Genomic DNA, 11,605 nt, shown 5'->3' on the forward strand with positions numbered 1-11,605 from the left:
GTTAGAGGGTAGGGAGGATGAGAGGAAGAACTAAATGGAGCCACTGTAGAGAGGTAGAAGGAAGAACTGGAATAGGAGTTCTAGATTCAAGTTTGGTTCTTAACTTCCTGGCCATAGGGTCATGGGTAAGTCATTTTATCGTTTTGTCTCAGTGATTTTCTAATATTGGCAAGAGACTTAGAAGTGGGGATTAATGAACTCATGCTGTTCTCTCCTGTGCAAATATGTACATCTTATCCTTTAAAGTTTGATAATTCATAAGTGCCTCAGATGGAGATTCTCAGATTAAACCTACAGAGTCTTAAGTTCTCACAGGTCTACAAAGATGGAAAGGTGCTTAGTTCTGTTTGGTAGTTTTCCCAGCTGACACAATTTTTTATTTAATGTTCTCTAATTTTGAGCAGTTAGTAGAAATAACTCTATACTATCAGCTATGCAGCTAGGTGGTGCAGTAGATAGATAGAGTGTTGGGCCTGGAGACATGAAGAGTGGAATTCAAATCTGGCTTCAGACACATATTAGCTATGTGTCCCTTGACAAGTCTCTCTCTCTTTTTTTTCCATATAAACATTTTATTATTTTCCAGTTACATTTAGAGATCATTTTCAACATTTGTTTTTATAAGATTTCTAGTTTCAAATTTTTCTCCCCTCCCTCCCACCTCAAGACAGCAAGTAATCTGATATAGGTTATGTATATATAATCACATTAAACATTTCTGCATTAGTCATGTTATGAGAGAAGAACCAGAGCAAAAAGGAAAAACCTCAAAGAAGAAAAACAACAAAAAACAATAGAAATAGTATGGTTCGATCTGCATCTAGATTCCACAGTTGTTTTTTTCTTCTGGATTTGGAGAGCATTTTCCATCATTAGTCCTTTGGAACTATCTTGGACCATTGTATTGCTGAGAAGATTCAAGTCTATCACAGTTGAGCAACACATAATGTTGTTGATACTATGTACAGTGTTCTCCTGGTTCTGTTCATCTCAGTATCAGTTAATGCAAGTCCTTCCAGGTTTCTCTGAAATCCGCCTGCTCATCGTTTCTTACAACACAATAGTTAGTATTCCATTACATTCATATACCACAACTTGTTCAGCCATTCCCCAACCTCTCAATTTCCAATTCCTCCTTGGCAAATCTCATAACTGTAAAATGGGGGTAATAATAGCACCTATTTCCCAGGGTTATTGTGAGGATTAAATGCAATAATAATTGTAAAGTGCTTAGTACAATGCCTGGCACAGAGTAGGTACTTAATAAACCTCACTCCTTTTCTGTCTTTTCCTCCTCTCCTCAGACTGGATGGCAAGGTCCCCAGAACTATGGTCTCTTTCAACTCTTAAACCTATGATCCAGGAACCAGCAATTTATTTGTAGTTACAGAAAGGGAAACTGGCCATACATTATTCTCTAGTTCCTGGAGATTATCTCTGCAGAGAGCTGTAGACTAGAATAATTGAAAAATCACACCCTCTATTCCCAGGAGATCCATAGTAATACTTGCCATGCTCTCCTATTCATGATATTCCCTGTAGTGAGGCAAGTTCTGAGACTGCACTTCCCTGTACTGAAGTGTACAGAAGGACTTCACTCAGCAATACCAATTTCACACCTACCCCTTCAGGGGGTCTAAATGAAAATGTAGAATGATTCCTTTTCGCATCAGAGGCTCTGAATTAGTTGATCTTTGGATTGCCAAGGAGCAAGCACCCAGCAAACAAGATCTTGGCCATGGTGCTTCTTCTGATCATCTCCTTGTGATGGGAAAGCCCCTACCTATTTTACTTTGTTCCTAGTTTCTTTTTCTTTTTTTTTTTTGGTGAGGCAATTGGGGTTAAGTGACTTGCTCAGGGTTGCACAGCTAGTAAGTGTTAAGTGTCTGAGGTCCGATTTGAACTTAGGTCCTCCTGAATCCAGGGCTGGTGCTCTATCCACTGTGCCACCTAGCTGCCCCTCTTCCTAGTTTGTTTAGCCAGATCTTCATCCATGTCCTCTTCCCTTTGTTTCATTGTCCCCAGGCTTCTATCCTAGGCTCTTTTCTCTCTCTCTCTTCTTTTGGGGACCTCATCAGTACCTATGAATAGTTAGCATGTCTATTCAGATAACTCCTGAGATAGCCTTTATGACATTTCCACTGTATTTTAACTTTCTTATTTTGTCAAGAGTACCATTGTCCTTGTTACCCTTTGAAAACTTGCTCCTCATTCTCCCTCAATCCCCGTATCTTAGACAGTTGACAAAACCTGTTAATGTTACCTTTACCGAATCATATGTATCCTTTTCTCTCTGCCCGCAGCCACTGCCTTAAATTAGCCAGTTAGTACCTGTGAAGGATCTATTATGTATCAGGCATTATGCTAAGTGTTGGAAATTCAAAGAAAGGCAAATAATAGTCCCTCCTTTCAAGGAGATCACAGCCCTTGATGACTTCTTTCATGAAGTATGCAATACCCTCCTAATTTGTCTTTATTTTTATTATTGGGGGGGGGCAGGGCAATGAGGGTTAAGTGACTTGCCTAGGGTCACACAGCTAGTAAGTAAGTGTCAAATGGCTGAGGCTGGATTTGAACTCAGGTCCTCCTGAATCCAGGGCCAGTGCTTTATCCACTGTGCCACCTAGCTGCCCTGCCCCATTTGTCTTCCAGCCTTCACTTTGTCCTCTCTACAATCCATCTTCCACACAGCTGATAAATTGATCTTAAAAACACAAGTGTGACTATGTCCCTCCCCTGCAGAAGAATCTTCAGCAATTTATTGTTTCTAAGATGAAGTAAAAATGCTTCTCTTTGCCATTTAAAGCCTGGCTCCATCCTGCCTTTCAAGCTGATTCTGTGTTATTCCCTCACAAGCACTTTTTTCCGTGTGTGTTGTTTTGTTTTTTGTGGGGGCAATAAGGGTTAAGTGATTTGCCCAGGGTCACACAGCTAGTAAGTGTGAAGTGTCCAAGGCCAGATTTGAGCTCAGGTCCTCCTGAATCCAGGGCTGGTGCTTTATCCACTGAGCCACCGAGCTTCCCCCAGCACATTATATTCTAAACAAACTGACTTCCTTTATATTCCTCACACACAGTATTCTATCTCCCATCTCTGCTAAACTGACCTCCACTTTGGGGGAATGCATGCCTTTCTCACTTCTGCTTTGTAATTCAGCATTTAGCTTTCCTTATGCCTCCACTTGTTAGTGTTTTCTACCCCCTTCCCCATTATCTCATATTTACTTTGTATATAATTCATATTTGCTTATTATCTGTGTACATGTTGTTTCTGCCTCTTCTGGAGGGCAGGGACTGTTTTGTTTAGGTTTTGTATCCCCACCCTGTCTAGCTTAATAAATACTTACTGAATTAAATTGCACTTTGTCTTGAATTGATCCTTTAATGGAAAATCTGAATGTGTTTTGATGATCCCTTTTTTTCTAATTCTCTTTCTAGGAAGGAGTTTTTTGAGGGCTGCAAAGCCATAAGTGCAGACAGCATTGATGGGATTTGTGCTCGCTTCCCCAGTCTCTTAAATGAAGCCAAACAGGAGGATAAGTTCAAGGATCTCTACCGATTTACATTTCAGTTTGGCCTGGACTCTGAAGAAGGGCAGAGGTCACTGCATCGGGAAATAGCCATTGCCCTTTGGAAGCTCGTCTTTACACAAAACAACCCCCCTGTATTGGACCAGTGGTTACACTTCCTAACAGAGAATCCCTCGGGAGTCAAGGGAATCTCCCGGGACACATGGAACATGTTCCTAAACTTTACTCAGGTGATCGGACCCGACCTCAGTAACTACAGTGAAGATGAGGCCTGGCCTAGTCTCTTTGATACCTTTGTGGAATGGGAGATGGAGCGAAGGAAAAAGGGAGAGGAATCAAAATGTCTGACGACTTCAGACACAGAGAGCCTGTGTCAAGAGGAGCAGACTTACCAGTACGTGTGAGCAGCCATGACAGAGCCACCTGCTGTTTGTTGTCCTTCAGTCAGTGGAGAACTCGGAACTTTCTGGAAATTACTGAGGATCCAGATATTTTCTACTTTACACCTTTCTCTGCCTTGTATTTGAAAGGGCTCTAAAATGCTGTATCATGTTTTAGGCACTTTCTTCATTTTTTGGTTATTCTTTTTTAACAGTTTTTTTTGTTCCTAAAATATTTGACCCTGGCTACATGTTGTGTAATTTTTTTAAGCCTTCAGATAGAATTGAGTCTGCCGTTTCTTGCACAATTTAGATTGGGGGGGGGGGGAGGGTTAGGTTGAATTAACATTACAAAATGATACAGTGCCAGATCTCAGTTTTGCATACTACATTTTTCAGGGCAGGTCTGTACTGTGTGTAGTGCTGTTTACATGGTTGAATTTAGGTTGTAATAATTATTTTACAAGATTTATACAGAGTTGAATAGCAGTGTTAACTGTTAACCACTTTGAGTTAATTCCCAGACAATTTGAAGCTCTAAAAAGAAAGGAAAACAATTTGCAGTCTGGTGAAATCCTATTTTAAGCGAATTCATTAGAAACCCTAATTTTTTCTCCTTGTTCATTCCTTCCTTCACCAATTGCATTACATAGTTTATTCATTGACATGCTGTGCCTGTCATTCAAGTGAGCGGTTTCTAATACATTGTACTGAAAACCACTTAAACGTCAAATGCAGAGAAAGCAGTGCTACCTCAGTTTTGCTGGAAGTAGACCTCTTTGATAGTTTTCTGTTTTTGATGAAGTTGCTGTATTTTCATGTTCTAAGTGGAAATACTTTTTTTTTTATTTGACTCGGAGCCAAAGGTTCTGTTCCCCATGGTTGGCAAACTCCGTGCCCACTGGCCAACTCACTTGAAGGAAAACTGTGGTATGGAGCTCTGCTTGAATTTTTATTTTGATCTCTCTCTCTCTCTCTCTCTCTCTCTCTCTCTCTCTCTCTCTCTCTCTCTCTCTCTCTCTCTCTCTCTCTCTCTCTCTCTCTCAAGTATCATCAGCTTACTTGTCTGGCAAGTGCAGGAAGCCCGGGTTGGCCTCAGTGCTGCCAAACAAATGTTTGAAAGTGTGTTTAATGGTTAAACTCTTATGCCCTCTCCCTTCTTGCTGCAGCAACGTTGTCACCTGACCCAGTGAGTTATTTATTATCTTTTTTTTTTTTTTAATGTTGGGCTCATTTGGGGTGACGTGATGACTGTTTAGGTTTACATAAATTTCCTTCCATCTCCTCTGAAATTTCTTAGGTTCATTGTTCATTGCCTGCTTAAACTGGTTTGTAAAAAGGGAGGTGGGAATGTAGAATGAAGAAGGCTTTGTAGAGGCTGTCGATGCAGCCTTTGAATTCTGGAATCAGAATCTGGAACATTTTCATAAAAGAGGGGATGGATTCTTGTAGCTTTTTCCTTGCCCAGAACATAGTACTGGTCAATCTTTATGATATATTTGGATGAACCTTAGGGTAACTGATCTCCCAAGCTGGGCCATGAGGAAATGGTTTCTCATCCAAACCTAATCCCAGTGGAGGGATTATCTCTTAGATTTTGGTTTTAATAAATGAGTTTGGTAAGAAAAAGAGGATGGCACTGGGGACTTAACAACAGTGTACAAATCTGCTTCTGATGTTTTTGAACTTATTCAAGAGAGACTGTCAAGTGAACACTTTTTTATGCCCTTTTATAGTCAAATCTGTTTATTTCTTAACATTTAAGCCCGTTTTCTGCCCATGTGCTGCACATCATTTGGCTTGGGCATGGTCTGTTCATTTCTAGCTCTTGCCTCCTTTACTAGAGAGCTTGAACTTACATCTTTGCAGGAATGATGTTTTGTGGAGTTTCTGCAGTGAATGTTTTTCTATTGAATTTAAACCCATTTTATATTGAAATTTTTTAAAGCCCTGAATTTGATGAGTTTTCCTTTAAAAAAAAAAGAGGAAAAAAAATCTACCATGAAGCGAATAGGTGATGTTGGAGGACTATGGTAAGACTGAAGGGAATTCTGACTGATTTCCTGGGATTGGTCACAGCCAAGCCTTGTGGGCTGCTTAGCCGAGGCCCATTTCACTGAAGGCCTTCAGTTGCCCCAACAGGTTTGGTAGGTTTAATTGCAGTTTTAAGACTGAAAAACTACTGCCTTTGCCTGAAAATACTAGAGGAAAGAGCCCCTCTGCTCTTCCCATTTCAGTGTGTTTTACAGTCCCCAATTCTTGTAGCACCATCTTGGGCATTGTTTGGGCAGGCAGGTAAGCAGGCACTGTTGCTTTCAGGGGAGCAGAGTTCATCATCACATCCCACGAGCAGCAGTCCAATTGAAAAAGGGGTGAGGAAGTCATAAGAATCCTCTAGACCTCAGAGGGATTGGATTCCTTTCCTAGCCTAAAAAAGGCATTCCGTTTAGATGTACTGTATTATGGGTTTGGGTTTTTGTTTTAAATTAAAAAAAATTTTGAGGAGCCATTTTAAAAAAAAATATTTTTAATGAACCATTCGTTATAAAAATGTAACACAAAAGCAGTTCAGATTGCAAATGAGCCAGAAAATGGAGTGTTAAGTCAAGTTACATGCTGTTCCTACCTCCCCACTTCATGTCCCTAATGTATAGCAAGGAGTTTTAAGATGTGTTAGCTCTGAGTTGATTGTGGTCATGAATAAAAGTTAAGCGTAGGCTTTTGTGTTCAGATCCCTCCCTCTTGGGGGTGTGGGTTTGTTGTTCCTGCTTCTTGGAAATGAAAAGTTCATTACTATTAACTCTAACATGAAAATGAGCTTGTATAATGGCTGAGTTGTGTTTCTGTGAAATAAGTAAGAAATATATAGAGAGTATATAGAGCACATGATTGGGACACTGCAAACACTGAGGCACCTTGTACTTTGACAGCAACAGCCAGAAGTCAACATAAGACTGGTATTTTGGAAACCAATAGGAACTTTTGAGTGTGGCTAATTATAACAAATTAATACATGCTGGGAAACTTGCTTTTGGCAAATTGCTTCTATCTATGAGCATTGTTCTAGTATGAGAAGAAGCTTCTGCTTTGATAACTCTCCCTTTTTGTCCCTGAGAAGCAAGACACAATTAGAATATATTGCCACCTCGGTAATAAAATACCACTCGTTTTAGGTTCAGGCAGCCTGACTTTCTCGCCTTTCCCGTGATAGTTGTGCTCACACATGTGAGTTGAGATCAGGAAAACACACCTCCTAATTGTGATAAAGGAGCAGGTTTTAACCATTAGTGATTGGAAGGTGAAATGGTTGTGTTAGAAACAAACGAATTAAATGAAAATACAAATGTGCAACAACATCATTTGGCCCAGAAAAATCTCATTGAGAAGTGCAGTATTTTCCATGTTATGCTTACTTAAGAAAGGGACACTCTAACCTCCTTGAAAAAGGAAGGGTATAACTGTACAGTATTAGGCTATCTCAGAAATGTTGCTGAATTCCCAGGTGGTGCTGGTGCCAAAATTTGTTCTTGGGTATGGGGTACTGGTAGGAGCAAGGCCTGGTTGATTTGTTTTCACAGCCTTATGTTGTATATCCAGTTTTCCTGGAAAAACAGCTGACTCTGAAGCTTAAAAGTTGATAGTGCATTTTAGTTACAACAAAAATGTCTACTGGGAGTGGTGACCAACCCTGAAAACTTCTTGTTTGAAACAGGACAAATCCTGTTATGAAGAAGAGCAATGTCACTGATTTGCCATATTTTAAAGTTGGGTGTATAGATCCATAGCGTCATTGGTGGGTAGAGGAGTAGGGGACAACACAGAGGTAGACCCACATGTAAGATGAAGGCTGGGAGCTGATTGCTTTTCTGTTTGTCCTATTTCTTTTATAACTGGCTAGTAGTGTTTTGAATTAGACTCTTAGTAACTGACATAGGCCTTCCCTTAGGGGAGTTCAGCAGTATCTTGACTGAGAAGGATGATGAGACTAGATTGCTGAAATATGTTCATCTCAATCCATCTGATCCCGAAAAGAATTATTCATTTTTATCCATCTTGTTTGTGGACTCTCTAGAAGCTTTCCCACAATTTATCTCCCTTGTTATGCAGTGGTTTTCAAGATGGCTTGGCCCCCAGGGCTGCCTTTCTATCAGGAATAGCAGCTTTTGCTTTGGGTGTGTTTGGAACAAAACCTGATGTTGGAACACCAATTGTTGTAGAAATGTATGAACAAAATTGAGGTAACCCTTGGGTCCTGTTTCTGATCCAGATGCTGGATTATCATGGTCTTTTTACAGACCTGCCTCTGTTCCTCTGAAGCCCACTCTACATTCCATAGATAATATTTTTGCCCCCATTTTCCTTTCCCCCAAAGAAAAGAGAAAACTCATCCCAAAAAATCCCCAACAAAAACAAAACCCAGAAGTCTTGGAAATTTCCAAACGATGCTACTTAGCAATTGCTGCAGTTCATTCCTTATAAAAATATAAGATGTGTGGTTGTTATTGTTGGTGGGTTTTTTTTGGGGGGGGGGTAAGAAATTCCTTTCCAAATCCTTTGCCATCCTACCCACTCCTGCCCTGCCATGAAACACCCTTGGGTCTATATGGTCATTCACTTCTTAACCTGTTGCACTAATGGGCAGTTTTGTTTCAAAGGAAAATTTGAAGCAATAGGCAACAGGGCTTGGACAGATTAGTCCTGCAAACAACTTGCCTTAATCTGTTGGGTTGATTAGTTTATCACTAATGTTGTAATCCTCCACCTTGATGTATTTTTAATGGTTTTTTGATAAGTGTATCCTTTACTTCAAGGTTGTACAAACTGTTGAAAAGCTACCTTTTGTGTTTTCTGCATTGTTGCACTCTTCAAGTGGCCCCTTTTTAATATGTTTGTTACCTTGTTACACACATTTTGTCTTTGATGTCTACATTATTTTTCCCCTTAAATGTATTTTATTTGAAGGTTACCTGCTGTTGAATTTAATAAATTTGTTTACTTGATTATTGCCATTAATGAAGAACAATCAGTAAAGTTGGTTTTTTGAACTCTGGGCTTACAAAAAAGTAAAGTGGGGGAAGAAGGGGAATGGCTAGAAGCATTTAAATCCTAATTTCATCATGAATGCCTTAAAGTCCTCTTTTTCATTGAAGTTCCATTTCCCCCCCTGAAAGATTATACTCAGTTTTGCTGGATAGGTGATTCTTGGTTGTAATCCCAATTCCTTTGCCCTCTGGAATATCATATTCCATGCCCTGCCCTCTTATCCTTTGATGTAGAAGCTGCTAGATCTTGTGTTATCCTGACTGTGCCTCCACATTACTTGAATTGTTTCTTTCTGGCTGCTTGTAATATTTTCTCCTTGATAAATCCGTCTAATTTCAAGGATTGGTGGCTGTGTTGGTCTTCCTAAAGGTTATAGATTTAGAGTGAGAAAGCACATTAGACTTCGCCTAGTCCAGCTCCCTCATTTTACAGAAGAAACCAAAACTCAGGTAAAATGATATTTACCAATAAGTGACAAAAGCTGGGATTTGGATTCACATCCTTTGACTACCCAGATTTTGTTTTCTTTCTATTCATTGTCCCGTTGCTGAATTGGCAGAAGTTACCACCCCTCTCTGTATTGATCAATAGGCTTAGAGAATTGTTAATAGTGGAAAAATTCATCTCCCTCTGGCCAATTTAGAAGTGATCACTTTAGGGTGAAAATCCTGGGTCACCTCAATCATTACTGTGATGTTCCACTGGAGTTTTAGACTATTGTGGGAGAGGTAGCAGTTCATACACTTAAGAAAACAGTCCTACTTACGGGGAGTCCTTTTGTACTGTGGTCCCTTTCCAATGAATGAAATCGATCTTAAGTGTCACCACCCTGGCCAACCATCTTTAGTTGGCCTCGGTCACTTCTGGTGGGGGTGCATCTATGGGGTGTCATTCTTGGAACATTATAGTCTTGGCGGGAGGTATATGTTTGTGTAGATCAGAGATGTCATAGGTTCCTAGGCTAGACTTGGCCGAAACCAGATTAAATGTAATGGGGGGTGGGGGCAGCTAGGTGGCAAATTGGATAAAGCACTGGCCTTGGATTCAGGAGGACTTGAGTTCAAATCCAACTTCAGACACGATGCTAGCTGTGTGGCCCTGGGCAAGTCATTTAACCCTCATTGCTCCCCCCCCCCCCCCGCCCAAAACCCAAAACAAAACAACGGGAAATGGTTAAAAAAATTCAAAATACAATAAAACATAGAAAATGTTGCCTTTTAAAACTAAGTTTATATGCTTCCAGCAGGGATCCTCATGTACAGATTAGTATCCCCCATTTCTCTTTGAATTTGACACCACTGGTCTAGACTACAGGGAAAAGCAAAGGGAGTTCCCTTTGTTGGACTGTTAATATGAAATAGCTGAATTCCTTCGTTTTTTTATTGGGGGAGGTGAGGGGGCTGCCTATATGCAGAATGAATCCAGCCCTCCCCTAAATACTGTCTTTCCCATATGGTGCTCCATCTCTGTCTCATAAAACTCAAGTAATATAGTTTTAATGGGCTCTGAAGTTAGGAACTAAATTTTCTCTGTAGCCACAGGGTTGGCATTAGTACTTCCTAACATGAGAACATTGGTAGGCTGCTTTTTTCCCATACAACCTTAGTCCCCTCTCCCCTTACATAACCCAAATTCTGCATCAACCAGAAGTCTCTTATAGTTTAGTATTTTCCCCCTAGTTGAAGATGTTGCCTGGAAACTTTTTCTCAGTTGGCTTTTAGGCTTGAATCTGTTTCATAACTCTGGCACTTCTGTTCCTGTAATATTTGTGAATAACAGCTACAGAAACCCAAGGCCTTTACTAGACTAAACTGAAGCTTGCTTCATGCTGAAGTGGCAAATATAATTTTCAGTGTTTGCCTAGCACAATGGAGGTAATTCCAAGATTTGTTACCATACTGTACAGATAACTTAAAATTGTAATCTAGTTTCAATGTGGGAGGGGAGAAGAAAAGCAATCACCTTCCTTGATTAATAGCTGACCCTAATTACATTAATATGATGGAACACTTCTAGACTTTTTTCAGCAGGAAACGGCCTGATTGTTATCAGAATCTCTTAATCTCCTCTGCATCTAGGGAGCTTTCCAAAATGAATGGCTCAGTAGGCTCTGAACATCCCTCACTTGGTCTAGGATGGAAGGTGAGGCAAGAAAGGGTCTGTCTTTGTCATACATACAATAAATTTCACATTTGTTACAAGTGATTCTGGGATGAGATTTTGTCATGAGGATGCTTTTCTGTCTTGAGTTATCATTGGTCCTTCTGTAACAATAAAGGCCATAGGCTCATAGATCTAGAACTGGAAGGGACCTTAGAGTACTTCTTTATTGTACAGATGAAGAAACTGAGGCACAGAAGAGATTGTGATGTGCCCAAGGTGGGACATGAAGCCAGGTTTTTCTGACTCCTTAGATAATAATAGCTGACATATTACTTCACAACTTACAAAGAACTTTTCACATCGTTCTCATTTGACCCTCTTTCTTAACATCCTTATGACTTAGCTTTGTTAGAACAGGTGTTATTTCCATTTTATAGGTGAGGAGACAGCCTGAGGGGTCATGGCTTTGACCCTGATTTTGGTGCTGCCGCAGGAGCTATAGACACACCCTGCCAATGGGTCCCTTGCTAAGTGCCCCCTCACAGTGAAA

At 40.3% G+C, this 11,605-nt stretch overlaps 1 protein-coding gene across 4 annotated transcripts in view; it reads left to right on the forward strand.

Moving 5' to 3' along the window:
• The window catches only part of DCUN1D3 (defective in cullin neddylation 1 domain containing 3), a 35,833-nt gene extending 26,749 nt beyond the window's left edge, over nucleotides 1-9,084 (forward strand). For all 4 annotated transcript variants that reach the window (XM_043975067.1, XM_043975064.1, XM_043975065.1 and 1 more), the window contains exon 4: nucleotides 3,438-9,084. In XM_043975067.1, the coding sequence (XP_043831002.1) occupies nucleotides 3,438-3,933 (496 nt within the window). In that variant the 3' untranslated portion in view covers nucleotides 3,934-9,084. The remainder of the gene's footprint in view (nucleotides 1-3,437) is intronic.
• The last annotated feature ends 2,521 nt before the right edge of the window (nucleotides 9,085-11,605 follow it).

This window comes from Dromiciops gliroides, chromosome 1, assembly GCF_019393635.1.
Source record: "Dromiciops gliroides isolate mDroGli1 chromosome 1, mDroGli1.pri, whole genome shotgun sequence".
In the NCBI taxonomy this organism is placed as follows: domain Eukaryota; kingdom Metazoa; phylum Chordata; class Mammalia; order Microbiotheria; family Microbiotheriidae; genus Dromiciops; species Dromiciops gliroides.